This window comes from Lonchura striata, chromosome 30, assembly GCF_050655825.1.
Source record: "Lonchura striata isolate lonStrDom1 chromosome 30, ASM5065582v1, whole genome shotgun sequence".
NCBI classification, from domain to species: Eukaryota; Metazoa; Chordata; class Aves; order Passeriformes; family Estrildidae; genus Lonchura; species Lonchura striata.
The window spans coordinates 2,325,786-2,349,595 of NC_140732.1; the positions used below are offsets into that span (position 1 = coordinate 2,325,786).

The 23,810-nt window shown below is 48.0% G+C and overlaps 1 protein-coding gene across 1 annotated transcript; it reads left to right on the forward strand.

The window, feature by feature from the left end:
* The first annotated feature begins 8,198 nt into the window (after nt 1-8,198).
* LOC146764952 (TOG array regulator of axonemal microtubules protein 2-like) lies at nt 8,199-21,256 on the forward strand. The gene is made up of 10 exons (XM_085563382.1): nt 8,199-8,353; nt 10,008-10,113; nt 10,674-10,909; nt 12,169-12,321; nt 13,479-13,596; nt 14,540-14,643; nt 16,047-16,251; nt 17,441-17,657; nt 18,712-18,798; nt 21,021-21,256. The coding sequence occupies exons 1-10, from the start codon at nt 8,199-8,201 to the stop codon at nt 21,254-21,256; spliced, it is 1,617 nt and encodes a 538-aa protein (XP_085419508.1).
* Nucleotides 21,257-23,810: the final 2,554 nt, after the last annotated feature.

Below are 23,810 nucleotides of genomic sequence, written 5' to 3' on the forward strand. Positions count from 1 at the left end.
CCAGTATGAAGTGTTGAATGGCAGGAGATGGAATGGTACCTTGGGGCACTGGAAATGCAGTGCAGGAAAAGGAAACATTCCTCTCATTGCTTCACATAACTTTCATCTCCCTGCAAGCTTTTGAGAGTCAAAATTAGTAGAGCAAAGGAAGGCATTTAGCATGAAATGACAAATGTTCCCACTCCTTCCTCCTGCCCTTGAAGTAGAAAAAATTTCCCTGGGGCAATTTCTGAGCTGCACCCTTTGAGGAGTGAAGGAGGTTCATGGGCATTGCCTGGTTTTGCACTGGCAAAAATAGGGAAACATCCCAGGACAGAAAGTCCTTTGGAAATCTCTTCCCCAGCTCTCTCTGCCCGTGCCAGTGTTGCAGGCTGAGGCTGGAGGAGGAGAGGCCTTCTGCCTTGTCCTCCCTCCCTGCCTTGCCTGATCTCTGACAAGTGGAATTGTGCCAGACAAAATGCCATCTCTGGTGCATCTGGGTCAGCCAATGCTTTCAAGTTGAAAGTTTCCATGGCCCTATTGTTGGTCCTTTGCCATCTCTGGGTGTGCAATGATAGGGAAGGTGAGATTTGAAGAAATTATTCTGCTGGTGCAGAAATGGGATCCGATACCCTGGTTCCTTTGCTCAGGGTTAGTTGTGCCAAATCCTGGGTTCTGTCAGATTTTCCTTTGGAATGACTCCTTTATTGCTGCTCTGAAGCTGGAATGTCTTGGAGCAGCAGCTATTGAGAAGTATTACCGACTAAATAAGGTGATTTTTTTTGTGGATTTATTCTGGCCTTGGAATTAGCTATCTCCTTATTCCTTACCTGCCCATGTTTTATTAAAGTCCTTACCATTTGAGAGAGGGAAGGAAATCCTATTTTATGGCAGGTATTCCTCTCTTCCTGCTAGGATGCCACATGATTTTATCCTCTGTGAAACCATGTAAAGAATTAGTTCTTTTAGTTCTAAACACTCTGTTGGAGAGTATTTCAGAATGACCTGCCCTCTGCTATTTCCAGTAAGGAAATTTGGAATTGTCAGTATTAGCCAGGATCATAAATGTTTTGAGTCAGTTAATGTTTTATGTTGCTTTTGGTTATCTCTGCAGGAAAGAAAGCATGGGAAAATCCCATGGAGCAATGAAGCAGGGCAAAATTGGCAATTTACAATTTCATGGCCAGTGTTTCTCCTGCAGATACAGACTCCTTGAATGCTGGGGACATGTAATGTGGATTGCAAAGCTTCTTCTAACAAATGAAGTGCCATGGTTCATGAGCTGGCACTTCATTTGTTGTGAGGAGAAGTAAAAGAAACCAACCAAACCCAACCCAGAACTGAGCGGGAGTTAGAGAAACAAAGGCCATGACAAGCAGCTTTGGAAAACAATTACTTCCTAGGTGTAATTGCCAAATTCTGGCGACCATGTGGATTGCCAACAGTTTAGAAGGAAAGGCATGTGAATGTAGTAGATTTGGCAAGGAGCAGCACATAAGCAAAGTTGTAGAAGCTTTCTTTGCTGGCTCACCAGCTCCATGCAGTCCAGAGGAATTGTAGTGATCCTAGTTTCATGAAAAATAAAAAGAGAGTTATCGCCTGATTAATTAAAAATCCCCTTGGGTACCCCATCAAGCCTTGGATGGATTGATTGTAAAGGTGGGAGTTCACCCAACACCCTTCTTCACCTGAGAGCATGGCTCAGCCTCACACAGAGGTGAGGGAGAGTAGGGCTCTCTCTGGTGGGAGGAAGGCTCTTGTGGCAGCCCAGAGAGCCTGTGCACATTGCCAGGGAACAGCTGTGCCCTGCATGTGCCCCTGCAATCAGCTGTGCTCTGCCAGTGCCCCTGGAGCTGTGGGCTGCTCAGCTGTGGGGCAGGGAGAGGAGCAGGAGGCTGCATGTGCAGCTGAGCCATTCCTGGAAAGCACAGGGCTCTGGGCTCCCTGCTGTCCCAGGACAGCCCAGAGGCCAGGCTGTTCCTGTGGCAGCCCTGTGGAAGCGGGTCAGGGTTTTCCCCGGGCCTGCTTCAAAGGGCTGCCAGCAGCAGCATGCTTCCCTGTGCAGCTCTTTAGAAGATTCCAGGAAATGTGTGCCATGGAGCTTCATATGCTTTCGATTTACATTGTGGCCTCTGTTATATTTTGTGTCTTCACATTGCAGCCCCAACTGGCTACACTATTACCAAGAACCTTCCCCAGACACATCTGATGTCACTCCTTCCCTCCAAGCCCTTGCCACCCATCCCTGAGAGCTCTTCTTCCATCAAACCAAGCAAGATATATAATGAAGAAAAAGACAAAAGCCAAATTTGCACTGCCTACAATGATATCAGAAGAAAGAGCCTGGAGCTGAGCTCAGATGGAATAAGGTGTAAGGTAAGAATGCCAAGATAAGTCTTGTATGGTAGAATTTCTGTTAAAGTGCTGTAGGCAGAACTTGGAGACCTCTTCCTGTGGTGTGAGCCCAGGGAAGCTGCTGAGTCAAGGAAGATCTCAGCTGGACACTGCACTTCAGGCTGCCTTTGCAGTGGGTGTGAAGTGCAGGCTTCGTGTCCTCAGCATGTGTCAGTAACAGGAGAGGTCTTGGAATGGCTTCTGGGCTGTGTCGTGGTTCCTCCTCTGTGTTATGGTGGAGAAAACACCAACTAGCAGTCAGAGCCGCTAAAATTGTCCACTCTGGAAGATAAATCCTTCTCCATTTAGTATCCTACATGTATCTGTGAACCATCTTTATGTCTCAGAACATCTTGATGTCACACATCTGCATGCAATCTTTAAATGTAGCCACACTTGCAGAGGAAGGAGTGTGAGGAGAGAGGTGTCAAATGTGTGACGTGGTCTCTCCCTCAGCAGTTCCCTTTGCATTTCCCATCCTGGGCCAAGCTGCTCCATGAGTTTGACTGTTGTTTCCTGCCGTGTGCCAGTTGAAAACATACCTAAATGTCTTGGGCCATGAATCAGGCCAAGGCTGGATGCTTGATCTGAGCACTGTGTTCTATTCTTTCCAGGCTTCCATGGTGAATTCCACTGAAGGGGATTTGAAGAAGAGGTCACTGGGACCACCTTTGATCCCCCCAATACGCAAGGCAGAAAATCTCCCTGTTGGCAGTGCTGCAGGGTCAGTGCGAAGCCCTCTCCAGCTGGTTTTCCAGGAGTCCCAGGAGATGAGGTAAGCCAAGGTGTCTGCTGCTCCAGGGTGCTGTTCACATCTCTCTTCTCATTTTATGCAGTGACTTTCCAAAGTGTCCCATGTATTTAGGCAGATCTATGTGCATTCAGTATTTTGCCCATCTATGAAGGGCCAGCACAATGTCAAACCCAACACTGACGGCCCCAGAGGAGAGGTGGAGGTGGGGAAGAGGAGTCAGGGCTTGGATATTATTTCACCCAGAGCTTAGCCAGCTCTGAGTGACAACAGCAACTGAAAGCTTAAGGACAATTAATCAGCTTTCCATCTTGCTGTGCATCTTTATGTGTTGCATTTCCTCCTTCATCAGTGACCATGCTAAGAAGGTTTGCCTCCTTTCATGATACACTCGTTCCTTCCCTTCTCTTTCTATCTCCTCATTTGTTCCTTTGTCCTCCATTTCCTCCAGGCCAAGACCCAGCAGCAGTAGCCAAGGGAAGAGCTCTGACCATGCAGGTAGGTACAGGGCATGTCTGTCCTAAAATGACTATTGGAACCTAGACTCAGAGGTGAACATTTGGAAAACTAGATTCAAACCAATTCTTTTGAACATTCCTTAAAAGTCATTTCAATTCCTTGATTGGCTCAGTGGACTCTCCCAAAGCCCAGTCACTGGGAGTGTTCTCTGGTGGTACAGTGAAAATTCCTCCAGTATGAAGTGTTGAATGGCAGGAGATGGAATGGTACTTTGGGGCCCAGGAAATGCAGTGCAGGAAAAGGAAACATTCCTCTCCATGCTTCACATGGCTTTCATCTCCCTGCAAGCTTTTGAGAGTCAAAATTAGTAGAGCAAAGGAAGGCATTTAGCATGAAATGACAAATGTTCCCCCTCCTTCCTCCTGCCTTTGAAGCAGAATACCATTCCCTGGGGCAGTTTCTGAGCTGAACTCTTTGAGGAGTGAAGGAGGTTCATGGGCATTGCCTGGTTTTGCACTGGCAGAAATAGGGAAACCTCCTAGAACAGAAAGTCCTTTGGAAATCTCTTCCCCAGCTCTCTCTGCCTGTGTCAGAGTGGCAGGCTGAGGCTGGGGGAGGAGATGCCTTCTGCCTTGTCCTCCCTCCCTGCCTTGCCTGATCCCTGACAAGTGGAATTGTGCCAGACAAAATGCCATCTCTGGTGCATCTGGGTCAGCCAATGCTTTCAAGTTGGAAGCTTCCATCACACTCTAGGCATATGTACCTTGCTGCTCTCCATCCCAATCTCTGTGTTTTATGGAAGCTCTGCAGTCTGCAACCTGACTTGCCTGTTGCCCACAATTATGTTTTTGGGGGCTTGAAGTCTGCCAGAGATTTACATGAACCTTTGCTTCCATTACCAGGCCTTCCACTGAGCCAGGCCAAGGAGATGGATCATCCCACCAGTCCTGTTTTAATGAGTGACAGTGACCTGAGGGACAGCTCTGGAAAGGTAAGGGGTAAGCACAGGGATGAGCAGACTTCATTTCCAGTGGCTGTTTAGTGCTTGGCCAAAAATGTCACTGGAAATTATCATCTTCCACCCCTTGGGAGATGGGGATGGAGATTATCTTGGGAATCTATTGGACAGCTACAGAGCAATTGCTTGGCTATTTCCAGTGGTGCCAGAAAGGGTCACTGGTTTGGAGATGGTGCTAAGGTCATGCCAGAAGCATTCTTTATGTGCAAAAGCTCTTTTAGAGAAGTTCTGAATGGCAGAGAACCATCAGTGAACGTGGGCAAAGTGCATCCTCAGAAGCAGAGAAGCAAAGGTTCTAATGTTGAGTGTAAGCAAGGCTGCAAAATTAAATGGGAGAGTTTGACTTTTCCAGGATACCTTTGGCTGCATCTCACAGCCTTCTCCTTCTCAAGTTTTCTGCTCATTAACATCAGTGTTTCTGCAACTTGTTTTCATATGACTCCTCCTTTTGGTCTCGTGGTCTCAGAGCCCAAATCCTTCAGATCCCTTCAGAGCTGAATCCTTGCGAAGGCAGGAAGTGAGAAACAGCTGCAATTCCTGGCCATGAGTGTTAAGCAGCAGCTCATTACCCCTCCTTGCTGGGTATTGCACACAGTGTTTATTCTCCTGCCATGGCCTGTAGGAACTGAACTGCCTGCTCACTGGCCATGTGAGCTCTTCATCTGTCTTGGGGCACTCCTATGACTTTCATGCCTCAAGCAGGCCTTCCTGACAGAGGTTGCAGTGGCAGCAGTAGAAGGTTATGGCACTGAAGTGTTTCACCTCACTGTGTGTAATAGCCAGGGTGAGGATGGGAGACCTTCCTCTGAAACTATTGGAATATCTGTGGAGCTGCACTGAAGCCTGTAGCACTCTGTGGACTCTGTGCTCCTGATGAGATGTTGTGTTTAGTTTGTGTGTCTGTGCTTACAGTCTGTGCTGTATTTCCATTGCACCTAGATCCGTCCTGCATTGTGCAAGTTGGCTCAAAAGAACTTGGAGCGGAAGAAAATGGAGCTTCTGGAGAAAGAGTTGGAGAGAAGGAGACAAAATCAAGCATCCTTGCAGCTTCCTCTTAAGCCAGTTGAGCCTGGGGATGCAGCTGGAGCAAGTAAGTGTTGGCTACACTTGTGGTCCTTTCTGACCACTTGCTTGCCCTTTGCACAGTGTTGCAATCAGGCTGGGATGCTGTTTGGCTTGCATTGGGGCGGAAGCTTGCATAGGATTTATTTCTGTTTGCCAAAGAAAAATACAGATGCATGAAGTGTCTTGCCCATAGCCTCACTGAGTCAGTACCAGAATATCAGCTTCCCACCTTCACCTCTGCAGTCTTTCAGAGTAGAAAATTCTGTCTTGCAAAGTACACTGGGGCTTCAGACTCTCCTGGAGAGCAGCCTCCAGGGAAGGCAAGTCCAAAAGAATGCTTTTCAACCAGGCTGCAGCCTGGAAGAAACAAAGTCCAGCTCCTTCTGATTAAAACACCAGAGCTCCTCCTCCTGCCGCTCCCTGCTGAGGAGCTGGCACTGCTGAGCTGTGCTGAAGCCCCAGCCATTGCTTCTGTTGTAGCCCCAGGAGCAAGCAGCGTTCCCGACTGAATCCCGGCCCAGGGGCTCTGACTGCAGGGCTGGGAGCGCTGCCCCGAGGGCGGCAGCAGGGCCCTAAGGAGGCAGCACTCAGCCCGAGAGCATCATGCAAGGTTATCTGCACTTTCTTTTGGGAACTTCCCCTGACAGCCTCTGCAACAGGACAACAAAAGCAAAGCAATACTGGCTCTTCCTTGTTTCTTAGGGCAAGCATCACTGCAATTTGCTATTAAGCTAGAAGAGGGTAGATTTAGATTATATATGAGGGAGAATTTGTTTTTAAATTAAAGGGGATGAAAAGCTGGAAGGGTTTGCCCAGAGAAGCTGTTGTTGGTTCATCCTTGAAGGTGTTCAAGGCCACTTTACATGGGGCTCTGATCTAGATGAAGATGTCCCTGTACATAGGAGTTGGTCTAGATGGTGCTTAAAGGTGCCTTCCAACCCAAACTCTTCTAATATTCTGTGATTCTGTGATCACTGTCCCATGTTAGTGTGCCATTGTTATACTTGAAGTTCTTTGGGATAACAGAGATATTACCCACCTCCAGCGAGTTTCCTTGGACTTTCGACTGTCACCCTGCCCAGCACCCTCCACTTACAAGCTCCTCTTTGGTCCCTGCAGGCTTTAGGCTACCACCTGTCGATGGCACAGCTGCTAGTGGGCAGAGAAAACAGCCTGGTAGCGACTTGAAGAAGCAGGTTGTGAAGGACAACGTGACCTTACTGCCCAGTACGTCCACCATCCATGGGGATGGCAGCTTCCCACGCAACTCCACAGGTAAGCCTGCTCCCTGGCAGCTTTTTCCCTGCACGGGTTTTTCCTTGCACAAGGAGCACAAACTGCCTCCTGCCTCAGGCAGAACAGCTGGCACCTCGGGTCCATAGCCTGTCCTGAGATTGAACATCAAATCTACTTTGGAGTTACTCCAGCTTGGTAGTACTGTAGCAGCTGGTTCTAGAAATCCATTGGAAAGTTGAGCTGAATGAAATCGGGGTAAAGGCCTAAGCTCTGCCTTTTGCCCATCTGGATAACTGGTGCCAGGAGGCTGCTGTGACTGCAGGGATGAGCTGCAGGGCAGCCTGCCAGGGTGTGCTCACCGTGCACCTACGAGAACCACCAGGATCAGTTGTGCACTCACCATCTGGGCCCTCTGCCTGTGCTGCTGTCCGGCTCTGCATGCAGCTTTTTATCAAGAGAGTGCGTCTGCCAACAATTTGCATCGGTGTTCGCATTCTTTTTTCCCCAGTTTGCATTTGGAAGGCTTTTTTATCAACCATCTAGACTGGAAATTGCAAGAGAAAGCTTAGGCAGTGCACAGTATGCAAACACATCCATTTGGTGACAAATAAATTTCACCTCAGCATCTTTGAAATACAGCAAGTGTGTACCTCTGAAAGAGTAAAGGTTCATGATGCTTGGAAAGAAGCAAATCCATAAATTACTCCCTTCCCAATAGCAGGCTAAATGTATGTACACTCAGCTGGCTGCTGTCTAGGATATTTGAGGTCAGTGGAGGCAGAGGCACTGTCAGGTGGGAAGGGTCAGGTGTGGCTGTTCCCTGGCAGCTGCTCCGTGGGGATTGAGCCGGGCCCAGCAGGGCTGGGCTGTTCAGCCTTGGCTCGGTGCTGTGGCCAGGCAGCTGCAGGTTTCTCCTCAGGGAGTTGCAGAGTGCCCCATCCCCAGGGCTGGGGGAAATCAGGGCGCTGAGACAAGAGAGGCACCTGAGGGGCTCCCTCCTGGCTGGCCAGCCCTGCTGCCGGCCCTGTCTGGCAGGGAGCGGGAGCTCTGCGGCCGCAGGAACCTGCCGCTGGCTGTGGCCCCTGTGGCACTGGGGAGCTGGCGCTGCGGGGCCATGGTCAGGTTCAGCCTGGAGCTGTGCCCAGCCGGGGAGGCTGGGGGAAAGCAAGGAGCCCAAGGCGCCAGGCAGCAGGGAAGCCTCTGCCCCAGTGCCCGTGTGTGCCCAGGGAGCCCTGGCTGGGAGATGGGCTGCAGGCCGCTCCATGGCGGGGTGCCCTGCCCGGGGCTGCAGCGCCCATGGCCGACCCTGTCCTTACAGTGACCTCGCAGACGGCCGCTGGTGCCCAGCGCCGAGAGCAGCCGCGCCGTGGGACTGGGCAGAAGGACACGGCCTCTGCAGACCCACAGCAGTCCTTGCAGGAGGCACTGTCCTCGCTCGGCAGCGACGACTGGTAAGAAAGGCCCCGTTCACGCTGCGTCCCTCTTAGCATTAAGGTTGGTTAGAAGTGAGTCTTGCTGCTGCCTCTGAGCCCCGAGAGCCCAGAGGGCCGAAGGGCACTGGTGAAACCACTGCAGAGCACTGAGAGGATCAAGATTTGAGAGCAGCCTTTTCTCAGCCTTGCTCTGCAGCAGTGCTCCAGCTGCAGCAGGTCCGTGCTGCTTCCTCGCTTTGCCTGCTGCTCCACGGGGCTGCAAAGGAAATCTTGAGGGGAGAGAGAAGGCCCTGGAACGACATGATTTGCTGGCTGAAGGGAGAAGCAGGATGGCAGCAGTTTGGAGTGCAGGTTTGGGTGCCTTGGGCCACTAGGCCAGTGGGACTGAGTAAGATTGCTCTCTGCTCCCACTGCTGCCAGCAATGGCAGGTGACAGGGTCTCCCTGTGACCTCCTGCATGGCAGTCCCAGAAGCAGCTTCAGGGAGTTCCTCTTTCTGAGAAACCGACTGAGTTGTGCTTTCAAGTCCCTCAGTCTGTCATTACTTCTGAAGAGCTCATGGCAGAAGAGAAGGAAAAAGAAAGAAAATCCTCTAGGAGCCTTGCATTTTTGGAATTCAACTTTTCCTTCTCACTGCTTCATATGGGCCTGAGATGTTTTGTCAATACTCACAATGTGTCCCAACATTTTACACAGACAGAAGGAGGCCCAGAGGTGATAAGTCTACAAATGCCAGGTGATACTGGTTCTCTTTGTGATGTCTGGGTTAGCATCCACTCTCTGCTGGATGCTTCATTCACACAGGGGGATAAGGCCTCCATTCCCACTGGGATAAGCATGAAAAATCTGCCTCCTTGTGCAGTCGCCTTTGCTTTGCCTTTTCTCTTCTGCTTCCTCTTCCCCTTTCTCTTTGGTGCCCTGTGAGGTGCAGAGAGCTCCTGCAGGTGTGGGGGTCTGGAGGACACCCAGGGGTGCCCGTGGGATCGGTCACCAGCCCTGTGCTGCAGCCCTCAGACCTTCCTGTAGCTGAGAGCCTGCGCAAAGCAAGTGCTGAGAGATAGAGTTGTTTGCACCTCTTAAATAACATGTTGCTGTTGTGGGGGTTGTTTTAGGTAGGAGTGTTTTGGGAAAAGCCAGGGTTTCAACAGTTCTTGCCCAGGGGTGGAACCGTTCTGGGACACTCTGATGCTTTTTGGGGGAAAGTGTGCAGTGCAGTGGAGTAGGTGACACACAGGCCGAGACTATAGAGTGGAAACTTGGCTCCAGAGTGGCAGCGCAGACTCTCCCTGCTGAACTGCCTGCTGGGGCTGACAAAGAAGGAAAATGTCCCAGGAACAGCCCCATGGGACTGTGTCTCAGGGACAGGTACAGGGACGTGACAAGAAACAGCAGCATGGCCTGGCCTCACAACTTCTAGGAAGTAGTGACAGAGAGACTTGGTGTGCCAGAGGTTTTCAGAAAGGCCACAAATGAAGACTCTGACACCCCCCTGTTTGCCTCTTGGAGTTTTGTATGCTTTTGACAGCCACAGCATCCTGAGTCTATGATTTCATTAACTACGCTATGAAAAGCACCTCCCATGGTTTGACTGAGCTGCCAGCCTGGTCATTTCAGAGGGTGCTGCCTAGCTCTTGGCTAGAGAAAAATCCATCTTTTTGGTACTTGCCTTTCAGGGAGATGAAGGAGAAGGGACTCTGCATCATCAAACAGCTGGCTGAGTCCCATTCAGAAGTCCTGCTTTGTCGACTTCGTGAGATTTGCTTGGCAGTTACCAGCGAGGTGAGAACATTGTTCTGAATTGTCCCCCACACTTCATACACAGTGTGTAGAGTAGCTGTGTGCTCGCTCATCTCCATGTGTGCTCAGGGTGTGCCTTCTCTGCCCAAGCTGTAATTCAACACTGCAAATTAGTCTGTAGACCTGAGCCTGTGTTTTGTGTTTCCTGTCTGAGTGCTTCAACTACAGCTGTTGCTTTTTTGAACAGGAGCACCTGAGTCTTTTATCTTTATGACTTGTGCCTTTATGGTTTGAAAGCAGCCCTTGCGTTAATTGCTTCTTTTTCAAACAAAAGGCCCTAAAATCAAAGCAGTTGCTATTACAGAAGGGTCAAGTAGCACACTTTAGTGAAATATATTTTTTAGGCCTGTAGTAAGCAGGTCTGAGGGCAGAAATTGGTGCCAGAGGAGGTACCTTTCTGTGCTTGGGCTCTTCTGCTCTTACTGTGCTTTTTTGCTCCTCTGGACACAGTGGGAGGTGTTGTGATTTCCCGGGAGTTTTGTCTAAGGCAACTGGTTTTCTTTTCAAGGTGATTCTTATGTTTCCCCTCATGACTTCCCCAGGTGACCAGCCTGCGGTCAAAGCTGTCTTGCTCTGCAATCGTCACTCTGGGAGAGCTGTTTGCACTCTTGAGGAAGGACATGGATTCCGAGGTGGATGAGGTTGCTCCGGTCCTTCTCCACATGGTGTGGAACTCCCCAGAGTTTGTTCAGAAGGCAGCCTGTCAGGCCCTGGCCATCATGGTAGAGAAGGTGACTCCTGCACGAGCAATGACTGTTCTCATGGACAAGGGAGCCAAGTAGGTTCTTCTTCTTTGAGTGATATTCTTCACCTTCTCCTGTGTGGGTGGGGGAAGGGGTGAGAGAGAGAGAATGGGAATGGTCGCAGGGAAGGGTCCTGTATCCTGGGTCTTCTGTGAACTCAGGGACTTGATTCTCTTTCAACCTCATTTCTTTCCTCTTGTCACCTATTTCTGCCCTGCTGCAGCCTCTTAGTTCTCAGAATCACAGATCTGTAGAATAGGGGCAGTTGGAAGGGGCCCATCAGGACCATTGAGTCCAGCTCCTGGCCTTGCACAGAAGGGCCCAAGGCTCACACCAAGTGCCTGAGATTGTTGTCCAAATGCTTCTTGGACTCTGTCAGGCTTGATGCTGTGACCACTGCCCTGGGGAGCCTGTTCCAGTGCCCAACCACCCTCTGGGTGAAAAACCTTTTCCTAATATCCAGTCTAAAGTTCCTCTGACTCAGCTTCCTGCTGCTTCCTGGAGTTCTCCCAGTCTGTCAGCTTTTCCTAGACCTGGTGACCACTGGGGAAATGAAAGTGCCTGCAAAGGCCAAGGAGAAAGCCTTGTGCTTTTTTGGGAAGAGGGAAAACATTTGCAATTACCGCTGTGAGCGCTGTTGGGTATTTTGCAGTGCTGGGAAAAACCACGTATCCTCATGATTCAATTAACGTGAGAAATACGGAGGGTACTTGCTGGGGCGTGCAGCACATGGGGCAGAATGTGCTGGGTGTGGCACTGCCTGCACAGCAGGTGCAGCTCCTGCCAAAAGGAGGCTTGTATGACTGTCCTGGCCTGAGAGCTCTACTTTCCATTCAAACTGATATTTCAGCTTAGCCTTGAGATGATGAATCACTTGACAGGCACCTTCACAGGCTGAGTGCAACGGGACAGCTGAAGAAAATGCTGCCTTAAGTGTTGGTGCTGGGCCTGACAGTTCCCAAGAGACAGTCTCTAGATCAGGACAACCTGGCCAAAATGCCTGCCACCCTTTCCTCAGCTTTGGAATAGGGTCAAAACACTCAGATGTATCCCTTGCCAATCTTTATAAAAGACAGAGGCTGCATTGCTGGATATCGGCAACTTCCCGCCCCACAGCGTGTTTTCCCTGCTAACGTTGTGTTTATCTGAGGACAGAACCTTCTACAGGTGTCTGAAGTTGCAGGGAGAGCCCAGGCCTCCTTCCCCCAGCAAGGACAGGGAGCAGGCTCTGGCCAAGGCCTGTGCTGCTCTTGTTCCTTCTCCCTGTGCCCAGGGTTTGCTCTCTTCTTCCCAGGAGCCGCTACATCCAGGTGCGGAAGTGCGCGGCCGAGCTCCTCCTGTCCTTGGTGCAGAGAATTGGAGTCACGAAGCTGGCAGGCACACCCAGGGCTGAGACACTGGCACACGTGGCAGGGACACTTGCTCAGGACTGTCACCAGGACACAAGGTAATGATCTTCATTTCAACTCCCAAAACGGGAACATGGTTTTGTGTCTGGCTATAAAGGGTAAAACTACAAAGGAGTGGAAACTAAAGGTTACATTAAGTTACCTCACAGTGTGGATAAGGGTCACAGAATCATGGAATATGCTGAGTTTGAAAGGACCCATCGGGGTCATCAAGTCCAGCTCCTGGTTGTGTGCAGGACACCCCAAGAGTTACTCCATGTGTATGAGAGTATTGTCCAAACACTTCTTGATCTCTGTCAGCCTTGGTGCTGTGACCACTGCTCTGGATGGCCTGGGGAAATGACTGTAGTGGGTAACCTGAGCTTGGCCACCAAGAAAGAGCATTGCCAACTTCCTGTGACTTGAAGGATTCTTTACTGAGATCAAAAGAGCTCTGATTAGCCAGTCAAAAAGTTTTGACTGGCCTTAGGTGCACACGATAAAGGCAAAGTGTTGGCTTCATCACTGAAGGATCCCAAACATCTATTTCACATTAACCTAAGACTTCCCTAGAAATATTTCAGAGGTCTTTAGCCTATGTATTCAGTCTTTCTAAACTACTTCTGCAGGTTTGTAGAATGCTGTTATCTGTGGCTCAGTGACCTCCAAATTTCTTCTTGAAGAAATCTGTCATTTCCTAGTGGCAAAACCAACCCAAACCACCAAAATCCCCTTACTTTGATGATGAAATTCCCATTAATAGCTGCCAGGGACACCAGAGCAACTATCTGCCCATGCCCCTGATTATTCTATATAGTATAGAATAATCCAAAGCAAGCATGAGGTGTTTTGTTCCGGCTTCCCTGCCAGTGAAAGAAAGGCAAATTATTGTGCAATGGCAGCAGGACATTGCTAATAGGCTCTGACAACAAAGCAGATGTGTTTTGCCTGTTCCCTGGGATCCTTTGATCCCACAGAAGCACACCCACAGTTTCAGAGTGAAATGGTATTTTTTTGTGGCCCCACATTCTCCTCTTGTCCCTTGTGTTCAGCTGACAACACTGTGCAGTGTCCAGTGAAGCAAGTGTCCCTCTTTGCTGAGTAGGTAATGCCTTCTCTTGCAAGGATTGCACCTGATCAGTTTAAGGTATCAGCTGCTTCTGTTAACACTCTTCCTTTGTTCACTTTTCATTTCCTGCCTTCCTTCCTTCCTTAGGCATTATGGACAGGAGATGGTGAAGATGCTGCTGAATAATCCAAAATTTAAGAAGTTTTTGGAACAATCTCTTTCCACCCATGACCTGGAAGATATCCTGGCAAGAATTAAGAAGAAAGTAAGTGCTTGGCAGAAGCAGTGTCTCCTTTGTGCAAGTATTGCCACTGCTAATATGAGATCAAACATACTCGATGTGTCTTTACCTCATTCCTCTTCTGCTGCATCATTTTGCTCCTGGAATGAGCTGTTAATCCCCAGCCTGTTCATCTGCAGACCACAGAGGAACTGATATTATTTGGGAAAAAGTGGGGCTTTGAATTCTTTGAATATCACAAAGTGGAAAGGGAAAGAGGAGAAAATGGGTTTACATCCAAGGGCAAGGCCCCACGGGCTCTCCCTACTCTGCCCCCAGTCAAGCAGTTAAGTGAGAATAGTGCTTCTGAGGATAACAGTGTCTTTGCAAAAGACACCAGAAGTAGTGGTGCCAAGGACATTTCCAAATATACAAAAGATGTCCAAGTCAAACCTAATCGCTATAATTACTGTTGGTCTTTTGGGAATATCTTCCCTGCTGTCAAGCCTTGTGGAGCTGGAAGAGGCTTGGTGAATCCATCAGCATCCAGTGGAAAATAGTTTGTTTGTTTGGGGGGGATTTTCTTCTTTTTATCTACATTATAGAAGGGAGTGTGACTTTGTGCAGGAGCAGGGAGAGTAAGTGTTGAACCAAATAGTGGGCCAACCCCCAAGGAGTCCAAATCTGCTGCTTCCATTGAGAACACTCATTGCCTACCAGTTTGCATTATTCCCATTTATGCTCAAGAATAATGAATTTAGGATTTTAGACTGCTGCTCACTGCCGTATGATAGCACCCATAACCTGCCTTGGGCTATTGTAAACAAAGAGTTGGCATCACTGAATCTCTGCTCCATTTATTTCTGTAAGTTAGGAAATGTTTCCTTAAGCCTTGGTAGCAGTGGTCCTGGTTCTAACTTGTGTTTTAATCCAGGAATTCCCTATTTTGAATTCTAAAGATTCATGGAGTTTCTTGATGTCTTTGTAGGGGATGGAAAACCAGAAGGCTGAACGCCCATCTGTGAAGAACCTGGTGAAGAAGAGGAGCGACGGCTCAAAGAAGCCCCAGGCCACATCGCCTTCTAGCAATCGGTACTTTTGTCAGATGGGAGCACTTTTGTTAGATGTGACAAAGTACATGACATGTGCTTTACATGCCTCTTCCTCAGGAAAATCTTTCTGCTGGAGATGACCAGTGCCAGAGATTCTTTCCTTTCCCTACAAATGCTCTAGGATAAAAATTGTCCACTTCTGCATTATGCTGAACACAACTTCTCTGGAAGGCTTCCACAAAAACTGGGCAACAAAAGACACCCATTGGTAACAGCTCAGACCATCCAGTGCAGTGGCAAGGGCAGTGTTGTGGAGGCTCGAAGAGGGCCAGGTTTCTGCTGCCTGACTTGGGACAAGGAAATGCAACCAGGGTGTTCTTTTTAAATCCCAGTGTAGTCTTTTGTCTTTTTGTAGATGGGTGTTTTAATGAGAAGTCCCAGTCTTGAAACAAGATGCCATTCCCCAAAGATACAGTTCTCATCCATGTGGTTTGGCCTGGCTGATTCATGGCTTTTTTACCCTCAAACAGTATGACGTTTGAGTAGTAGTAGCAGTAGTAGTAGTAAGGGAATTCCTGAGCAACTTTGGCCAACAGGTGCCTCAATGTGGACTTTTTGTCTTGATATTCCTGTCCTTCATATAGTTTACTTGATGGACAGCATGTTTGGTTTATTTCCCCCTGTGCTGCAATCAGCGTTTAAGACAGGAATTTGGTTCTTGCTGTCTCTTCATGCTAGTGGCAGAGCTGCTTGTGCCTGTTCTCCTCTGATAACAGAGGGGATTTATTTAGAGCTGTCCCGCTCAGCGGTGGCAGGAAAGTGACCACATGTCTCAGTAGCATGGCTTGCATCTGCCCATGCTCATGGAAGAGACAGGTTGATCCAGGAGAATTGTTCCCAGTGGGTTTGTTAAGCTGTGGATCTGGTCTCTAGGGAAGCAAACAAAATGTGAGCGTAGTTCTGGCATGTCTGGCTTCTGTTTTTATCTCTGTTACTGCTTTTCTGGACCCTTCAGATACGCCCCTGTTCATCTGTTCAAATGCATCTGAGCTACTTTTCCAGATTGTCATGCCTGGTGTAGAGACACTTCTCCAGAATGATGTGTTTCCTTATTATAAGACACACACCTCCCATATGAGGAGGCATTTAAACTTGGAAGTAGCGTCTATCTTTCCCCACAAAGCAATGTGAGCAGTTCGCCTTGGAAGTCATCTGAAGATAGATCAGATGCAGCTCATCCTTGGTGTTTCTGAGTGAGCAGTGTGAGAATGTTACTTGCAGATTGTCTCCTGTAATGACTGGCGTGAGGCTCACGTTGTTCTTCAGAGCCTCATGATATTCTAGCTTGAAATGACATCACTAGGAAAGCTCCTCAAGATGTTTTGGTCACAATTAACTGAAGCTATTATTACCAACAGGTCCTAATTTGGTTTTATTTTCCAGGGTGGAGTCTACCTCTGATGGACGCCTCCTACACCGTGCAAAAGCCCAGGTCACGTTACCTCCAGCTGTGGAAGAGATGAAGCCGCTCCAGAAGCTTTACCTTCTCCTGGAAGCCAAGGAGTTTCAGACACGGATGGAAGGAGTGGCACTCCTCCTAGACCTGTCCAAAACCAAACCCCAGCTCATCTCCACTAACATTGTCCAAGTATGTAGGGTATCTTCATTGTTCCATTCCATCAGCTCCTTTCCCAGGCCTGGGGAAGTAAAGTTAATTCAGTGTGTCTTGGCAGGACATCCTGGCTCTTCGGGACAGGCTGGTCCCTCTTACCCAGAGAAATTGAATTCAGGTCCAGGCTTCAGGACAAGTTTTTTCAGTCCAGCTGTATTTGTCTGGCAGCTTTCTATATTGATGCTGTTGATCAGATGATGACAGAATTTCCTGCTGGTTTAACTGCTGCTGTCTCCTACTGCCAGTTGGGTTATGTGAAGGGAATCCAGCCATTGAAAGCAATAATGGCACTTATTCTCTGGACAAAAAATGGGTTTGAGTGGGGAAGAGATGTTTCAGGCTGGGTTGGTTTCAACTAAATGTTTTTAAAGGATACTTCTGGAAACTCCATCTTGTCTGGCACAGGCACAGCTCTGGCTACTCATTTCCATCCTTGTCCCTATTCCTCTAGGTAAAGATGGTGCTCACCCTTCTTGGGGGGCTTTTTTTTTTCTCTTTGGAAAAGGAGGAAAACAGTTAAGGACAGAGCTATCCTTTCTCCTCCCAGTAGATGCTTTTTCCCCTTCTTCCAGAAACTGGTGCCTGATAATGGGCTTTCAAGGGACTGAGCCTGCTCTAATGAGAGCTGTACAGCACATTGCATTTTAGAAGTCTACCTGTTAGTTAGAGAAATGGTCTGAGTCCTGGAAGAGTTGATCAGAGCCCTGCCCATCTCCAGACACAGGTTCTGAGACAAACAAAATAAAACCTAGATCTCCTCCAGCCATAGTTTTGGCAGAATCATAATTGCCCTCAGTACTTGAGGCAACTGTATAGAAACCCGGGCATTGTAAATATCAGCTTCCACTCTTGTAAAGCAAAGGTAGTCTTATCAGTTAATAAAGGGAATTGATTGAATGATTTATAGCTGGGGAGAAACATCATAGGAACTCTCCTGTCCCCAACTAAACCTCTTTAAAACAGATGAAAATCTTTCAACCAGCATGAGGTTGCAGAACCATTCCAGCGAGAGGCCCACAGGAAAACATTGCAATTGTGCATGCAAGGGCTGACCTGACAGAAAGGATCACTTTCACCTTTGACATTGCTGAGTGCTCATTTCCACACCCCCTCTTCAAACAAGGTCATTTTAATCAAGTTCTCATGTTATTTGTTCTCTTCACAGATTTTTGATTATTTTGACCTGAGACTATGTGACACGCATAAGAGAGTGAGGCAGAAGGCGCTGGACGTGCTGGCAGAAATCATAGGCCTCCTGGAAGATGCCCTGAGCCCCGTGATCATCCGTTTGGTGGAAGGAATAACAAAGAATCTAAACTCAAAGGATCCCGGGATTCATGCCGCAGCTGTGAGAGCGCTGGAAGGATCCATTGCTCATTTAGGTGAGGCTGAGCCCCAGCATGGACTCTCCTCAACTGCGTCTCTGTCTCTGCGACACAAGAGAACGCTGAGTGCCTTGACAGCTGCTGTTGTCTGTGGAAGGCTCTCGCAGACACCCACAGAAGCTTTGGAGGTGCAGTCCTTAGGAACCAGTCCTCCAACAGGCTTGAATGTGATCAGCAATTCCCAAAAGTCCCAGGAGCCCTTGGCTCTGTGCTGCTGATCTGAAGACAAAGTCCTGGACTACAGCTTTGCTACAATTCAGAGGCAAAGTTTGCTTGGGCCCCATCTGACTTCCCAAATGAACAGCTTTGCTGTTGGCATGAAGGGACACCAGCCCATCAGAGCTTCTGCAGAGCAGCCACCTGGAAGGCTCTACATGAATGGCATTAGCTGCCTATTTTCCACCTTTCTTCTTTGTCTTCTTTTTTCAAAGGGGAACTTAGGATTCACCAAGTTCATTTCCTTCGAACAAACTGGTCTAAATCCAGCTGTCAATCATGCCTTGTTCCACATGTTGTTTTGCATGGGGCAAGGTGGCTCTAGCAAACACCTACATAGACAAGGGCTGCTCTAAATTCCTTTGCCACACAGATTGTTGTCAGCTCTGAAAATGCCTGAAAAATTGAGTGGTGAGGAGGCAGGTCTTCAAGGGGTGTTTCCACCTTCTCCACCTCAGCTGCTCTGTGAATTCATGAACTGCCTGACTCAGTGCCTTTCTGTGTCCCAAGGATGGAGTTCTTCCTTTTTACTGTGGGATGCAAAACCTTTTCAGTGCTTACATGAAACTGAACTCTTGAGGTGCCTGATGTGAAATGTGTTAACTTAGCTCCTGGTACAGAAGACAACTTTGGATTTTCAAATGTGAAAGGAGAGCTTTTCTTTTGGAACTTTTAACCCTGCCAAGTAGGCTGGCAGGAAAGAAGAAAAGGATTCAAAAATCAGCAGAATATGACTTTCTTTTATAAAATGGGATTGCCCCTGCCCTTTCCCTCCCCACTGTCCTTTCTGCTATGACCTCAGAAGAGTAAGCAGAAACGTGTGTTTCACTTGTAGATAAAGTATCACTGATGAAAGAGCTCAGCAACCAATGGAGCCAACTGAATGGCGAAGCTCTGCTGGCTGTCACGGAGTGTATCACAGGTATGGCCTCCCCTTCTAAGCCAAGAGGTCCTCTAGGGGATTATTTACAGGGAATGCCTGGGAATGGACAGTAGAGTAGCTCCGCCACAGCAGGAGGTGCTGAGCTTGTCCCTCCTGCCCAATACCCAGGGCAGGTGTCTCTGGCAGGTTTCCCTGGCTGCTGCAGAGCTGTGCAGCATCTGAGATGGGGGCGGTGCTGGGCCTGGGGGCTGAGCTCTCACGGGGACATCTCAGAACCCACCTCCAGGATAGGAAGGGGCTAAAAATAGCCCAGCTGGCTCCTCTCTTGGAGCCTCAGGGACATCTGTGAGCCTTTAGGAAAAATGGTGGCAAATGCTGTTTCAGGGGATCAGTTTGTTTTGTTCTCACAGAATTCTTGTTTTGCTCTTGGAAAGTTTTGAGGCTGAAGCATGCGGAGCCTTGGGGTCACAGCTTAGGTCAAAACTCACCACACAGAGTGTATCTCACTCTATCAGATACTCTGTTAGAGTCTATCACACTTATCCTTGCATGGATTTAGTGCAAGGCAGCCTTTGGGGGCAGAGGGGCAGAAGCAGAGTGCTGAGGCTGCCTGCCTGTGCTGTGAAAATGGCACTGCACTGAGCATTTCAGGCTGTGCAAACAGCCTCTTCCTGTGTCAGCACTGTCCACAATGCTACAAATGCAGCTGAGAATTGATTCCTCAGAGGAGCTTGCTGTGTCAGCAGTAGCCAAGGATTGGAAAAATGACAATCTCAACATACAGTAGAGAAGACGACTGATAGCCTTGCTTTAACTGGGGCTAATGGCACTGCTAATTATGCCAGCATCTTTAAATAGAAGGTTTCATAGTCTTTGTGTCTTCCTTATGAATCTGAACAGGGCATGTTCAGCGATTGGGAATGTCAAAGGCTCTTTCAAACCACCATCAAAGAGCATTTGAATCAAGTAGATCCCCAGGAACAGGGAATATAGTTTTGCAGTTATTTTGATCTCTTTTTCAAATAAAGGAATGAACAAAAATGAGGACTACTTTAGAAAGTGCAAATGTCCTCACTCAGGTTTAGTGGGAACAGATAGCTCTTTCTGAAGTTCTGTCGTGACCAATGACTTTATTTGCATTTCAACTCAAATGAAGTCTCATTTTGAAATGTGGACCATTACCCGTTTCCTGCTTAGCAGGATTGGTTTTGGGTACTTTCAGGAGCTGTTTCAGTGTTGATGACTGCTGGTGGATTAACAGCATAGAGAAAATGAAGTCTCTTCCACCACAGAATAATAAGTAGCTACTAGATAACTTTTTGTCTGATCAGAAAATAAGACTGGTCTCCCTAGCATTTCAGGTTTTAACCCCTCAGTCAAATCTGCCATGCAAGGAGCCTGTTGTTAGCAAATTTTTGTCTGTTTTTGATATAGTTCAGTCCAGAAAATGAGCAGAGAGCAGATTTCAGAGACAATGTGAGAAAACACTTGCCTTCTGATTACATTTCAGTCCCCTGTGTAGCATTTTTCTTTCTCTATGCCCCTATTTCAGTGCACATTGTAAGAAAAAATGCCACTAACATTTGGAGGGGAACTGCCATTAAAACATGAAGATGCTCAAATTCCATAGCAGTGGGGTCTGGGTAATTCCCTAAGACATGCTAAGGTTTGAAACAGCTCCGTGTTGAAAGGCACAAAAGCATTCTGCCAAAGACACCGGCTAGTCACCGATGTTTCTAAGGCAGCTGTCAAGCAGCTGCCATCTCTGGTGGGCTGGGGCTTTGAAGTGTGTTCTAATACTGCCCTTTGCTGTGTGCCACTGAGCAAAGGGGAGTCAGATAAGACTTCTGGCACTTTACATGGAAGTTACAAAATGGAATCACCCCCTTTATTAGAAATCACTCAACTGCCTCCTTACAGTGCATTTCCAAATCTTCAGTGTGGGTTTAGACAACTTCTAAATGGAAATAAAAGGCAATTTGATATTTCATTCATTGTTCATGCAGAAACAAATTGTGAAATAATTTAGTAAAAGTACAAAGTCTGCCACAGGGACAAGGCTCTGTTTGGAGAAATGAGTCCTGAGGTATTGGTGGTTCAGTTTCAAGGATGATCAGCGGCTTTGCCCGTTTCTGGATCATGGGGCTCTGTGTGCTATTTTGCTGATCTTAGCCAGAAAGGCTTCCAAGAAGCAAAGGCAGAGGTAGACCCTTGTTTGCATGGAGGCTGGTGGGTAAGAAGCTGTGCCTCTCTCCCGGCAGTGCTTGTGGAGTGGGTTTATGCCAGGAGCCCTGAAGTCGTCGAGCGCTACGCCCTGCCCGTGCTCTGGTCCTTCCTGGAGAACAAGGCGCTGCCTGTCCGAAGCGCCAGCATCCGCACGGTGGCCACCAGGCTTGCCTTGGCCCTCTACGAGGTGATGGGCACCAAGCTGAAGAAGTGTGCAGCCAGCAAGCCTCCACGCGTGCAGGAAAACCTCTCTGACATTTTGGGCTGGTGAAGGTCTCATGTTCTCCGGAAAGATGACAAAGTTCTGACTTGGACACCTCCGGATGTGACTTTATTTACATCTGCCAAAAATGACAAAACACTAAGGAAGGGTGTGCATCTACCCCCGCTCTCTCCATCGCCCTTCATCGTCATGAAATGGGAGCCCTGAAGCAACTCCAAACAATGAGGACAATGTGAAGACTGAGCATGGCTCAGCCTCACAAAAAGGTGAGGGGGGAGCTGGGCCACTCTCTGGTGGGAGGAAGGCTCTTGTGGCAGCCCAGAGAGCCTGTGCACATTGCCAGGGAACAGCTGTGCCCTGCATGTGCCCCTGCAATCAGCTGTGCTCTGCAAGTGCTCAGCTGTGGGGCAGGGAGAGGAGCAGGAGGCTGCATGTGCAGCTGAGCCATTCCTGGAAAGCACAGGGCTCTGGGCTCCCTGCTGTCCCAGGGCAGCCCAGAGGCCAGGCTGTTCCTGTGGCAGCCCTGTGGAAGCGGGTCAGGGTTTTCCCCGGGCCTGCTTCAAGGGGCTGCCAGCAGCAGCATGCTTCCCTGCAGCTCCTTAGAAGATTCCAAGGAGTCTGTCCCATGAAATCTGGAGCTTTATATGCTTTAGGTTTGCACTGTGGCCTCTGTTACCCTTGGTCTCTCCACTTTGCAGATCTGACTGGTCGTAGCGATACCAAGAAGTTTTCTCTGGACACCTTCTATGTCCCCTTTACCACCAAGTCCTTGCCTGCAGTCCAGAAGAGCTCTCTTTCCTCCAAGCTCAGGAAGAAGCTACCCACCATCCAACAAATGTCTCAAGACTAGGCTTTATAGCATTTTTAGAACTATATAGAATTTTATAGAATTCTTCTGGTATAGTTAGAGATGTACTTATGTTCTTCCATAAAGTCCTTGCCTGCAGTCCGGAAGAGATTTGTTTCCTCCAGGCTCAGGAAGAAGCTTCCCAACGTCCGCAGAATGTTTCAAGAATAGGATTCATAGCATTTTTAGAACTATATAGAATTTTATTGAAATTTATAGAATTGAATAGAATTTTATAGATTTTTATAGACTTTTATAGATTTCTTTTAGTATAGTTAGAGATGTACATATGTTCTCATAGTTTTGAATAATGTGTTTTGACTTTATCTTTGAATTTTGATGACATCTTTTTAACTGGATGTGGAAAACCACAGACTGAGGTATTGTTTATTAAGATATATATATAAAGGTTAGGAAACGGACTCATGAGAAACCACAGACGGAGGATAGGAAACGGAGTGTGAGAAAATACAGACTGCTTACAGACTAAGGTATTGGTTATGAAACGAGGATACACAAATAGCCTGCGGACACAACATTTGCAAGATAAAGAAAAATCACAAACACTTAACACCTGGGGACTGACGATACAAGATAAAGATAACCACAATTACGGCTTACGTAAACAGAAGGAAACTGCAAACAAAGGAGCCTGTCAGGACTTCATGGAAAGAACGGAATAAAAAGAAGACTGTTTAGACGAATCGGGACAGCAGAGAGGGAGCAGAGCCTCTCCGGCCGTCCAGCGCTGTTTTTGCTCATATCCTACTTGCAGTAATTAATAAAATTCTAATTGGATTATGATCCGTTGTGGCGTAAATTTATAACAATTTCTGGTGCCATGACTCGGATAAGGAACGGTGGGCTTTCGTCCTCCGGGGAGGCGCCCCGCGACATTTCGCGGCCCCGCGACCGACAGCTTACCCCACCTTACCGATGAACCTAAAGTCTAGGATAATGAGCAAAGGAGAGACCGGTAAAATCCCATAAAAATTCTGTGCATAGGAGTCCGGACTAAGACGCAGGACGCGTAAGTAGTGAAATTATTCACAGAGCGAAATTGTTCGCGGCGAAATTGTTCATGGGTTTTCCGTTCGGGCGGGATTGGGTTTCCTGGAATATAATGAATGAGAGGTTCGATATACTGAGCCAAGCAAGTGTGGACTCTTAAGTACTGCATTTTCCATCTCCCGCGAGGGACTGGGCCAGGAACAAGAGGAGCGAGTGTGTGTGTGTGTGGAGATATTCCAGAAGATGGGGGCGAAGGGCAGCAAGCCTTCAACTCCCATGGGAAGGGTACCCACTGTACCTAAGAATACCCCTCTGGCATATATCTTAGATAATTGGAGATATTTCCCTGGAACCCTAGGGAAAGATAAGCAAAAAATGATAGAATATTGTACTAAGATATGGGGAGGGAAGAAGATTTCAAAAAAATGTATTTTGGCCAGTCTATGGGTCAGAAAAAGATTGGGTGAGACAGCAGTTAAACCTCTGGGTAAATAATAAAAAACTCCTTAACCCAGAGGAGAGAACAAAGGTGTTGTTTTTACTGTGAAAAGAAGGGACATATAAAGAGGAATTGCAGAGGAAGAATCAGGGATGAGGGAACATTGAAAATAGAATAGGGGAGTCAGGGGCTCTATATCTTAGGGGACTGGAGTCATTATAAGCCCTTGATAAAATTAAAAATAGGTCCCCATAAACAAGAGTTCACCTTTTAGTAGACACTGGGGCTGAGAAATCAACTATTAA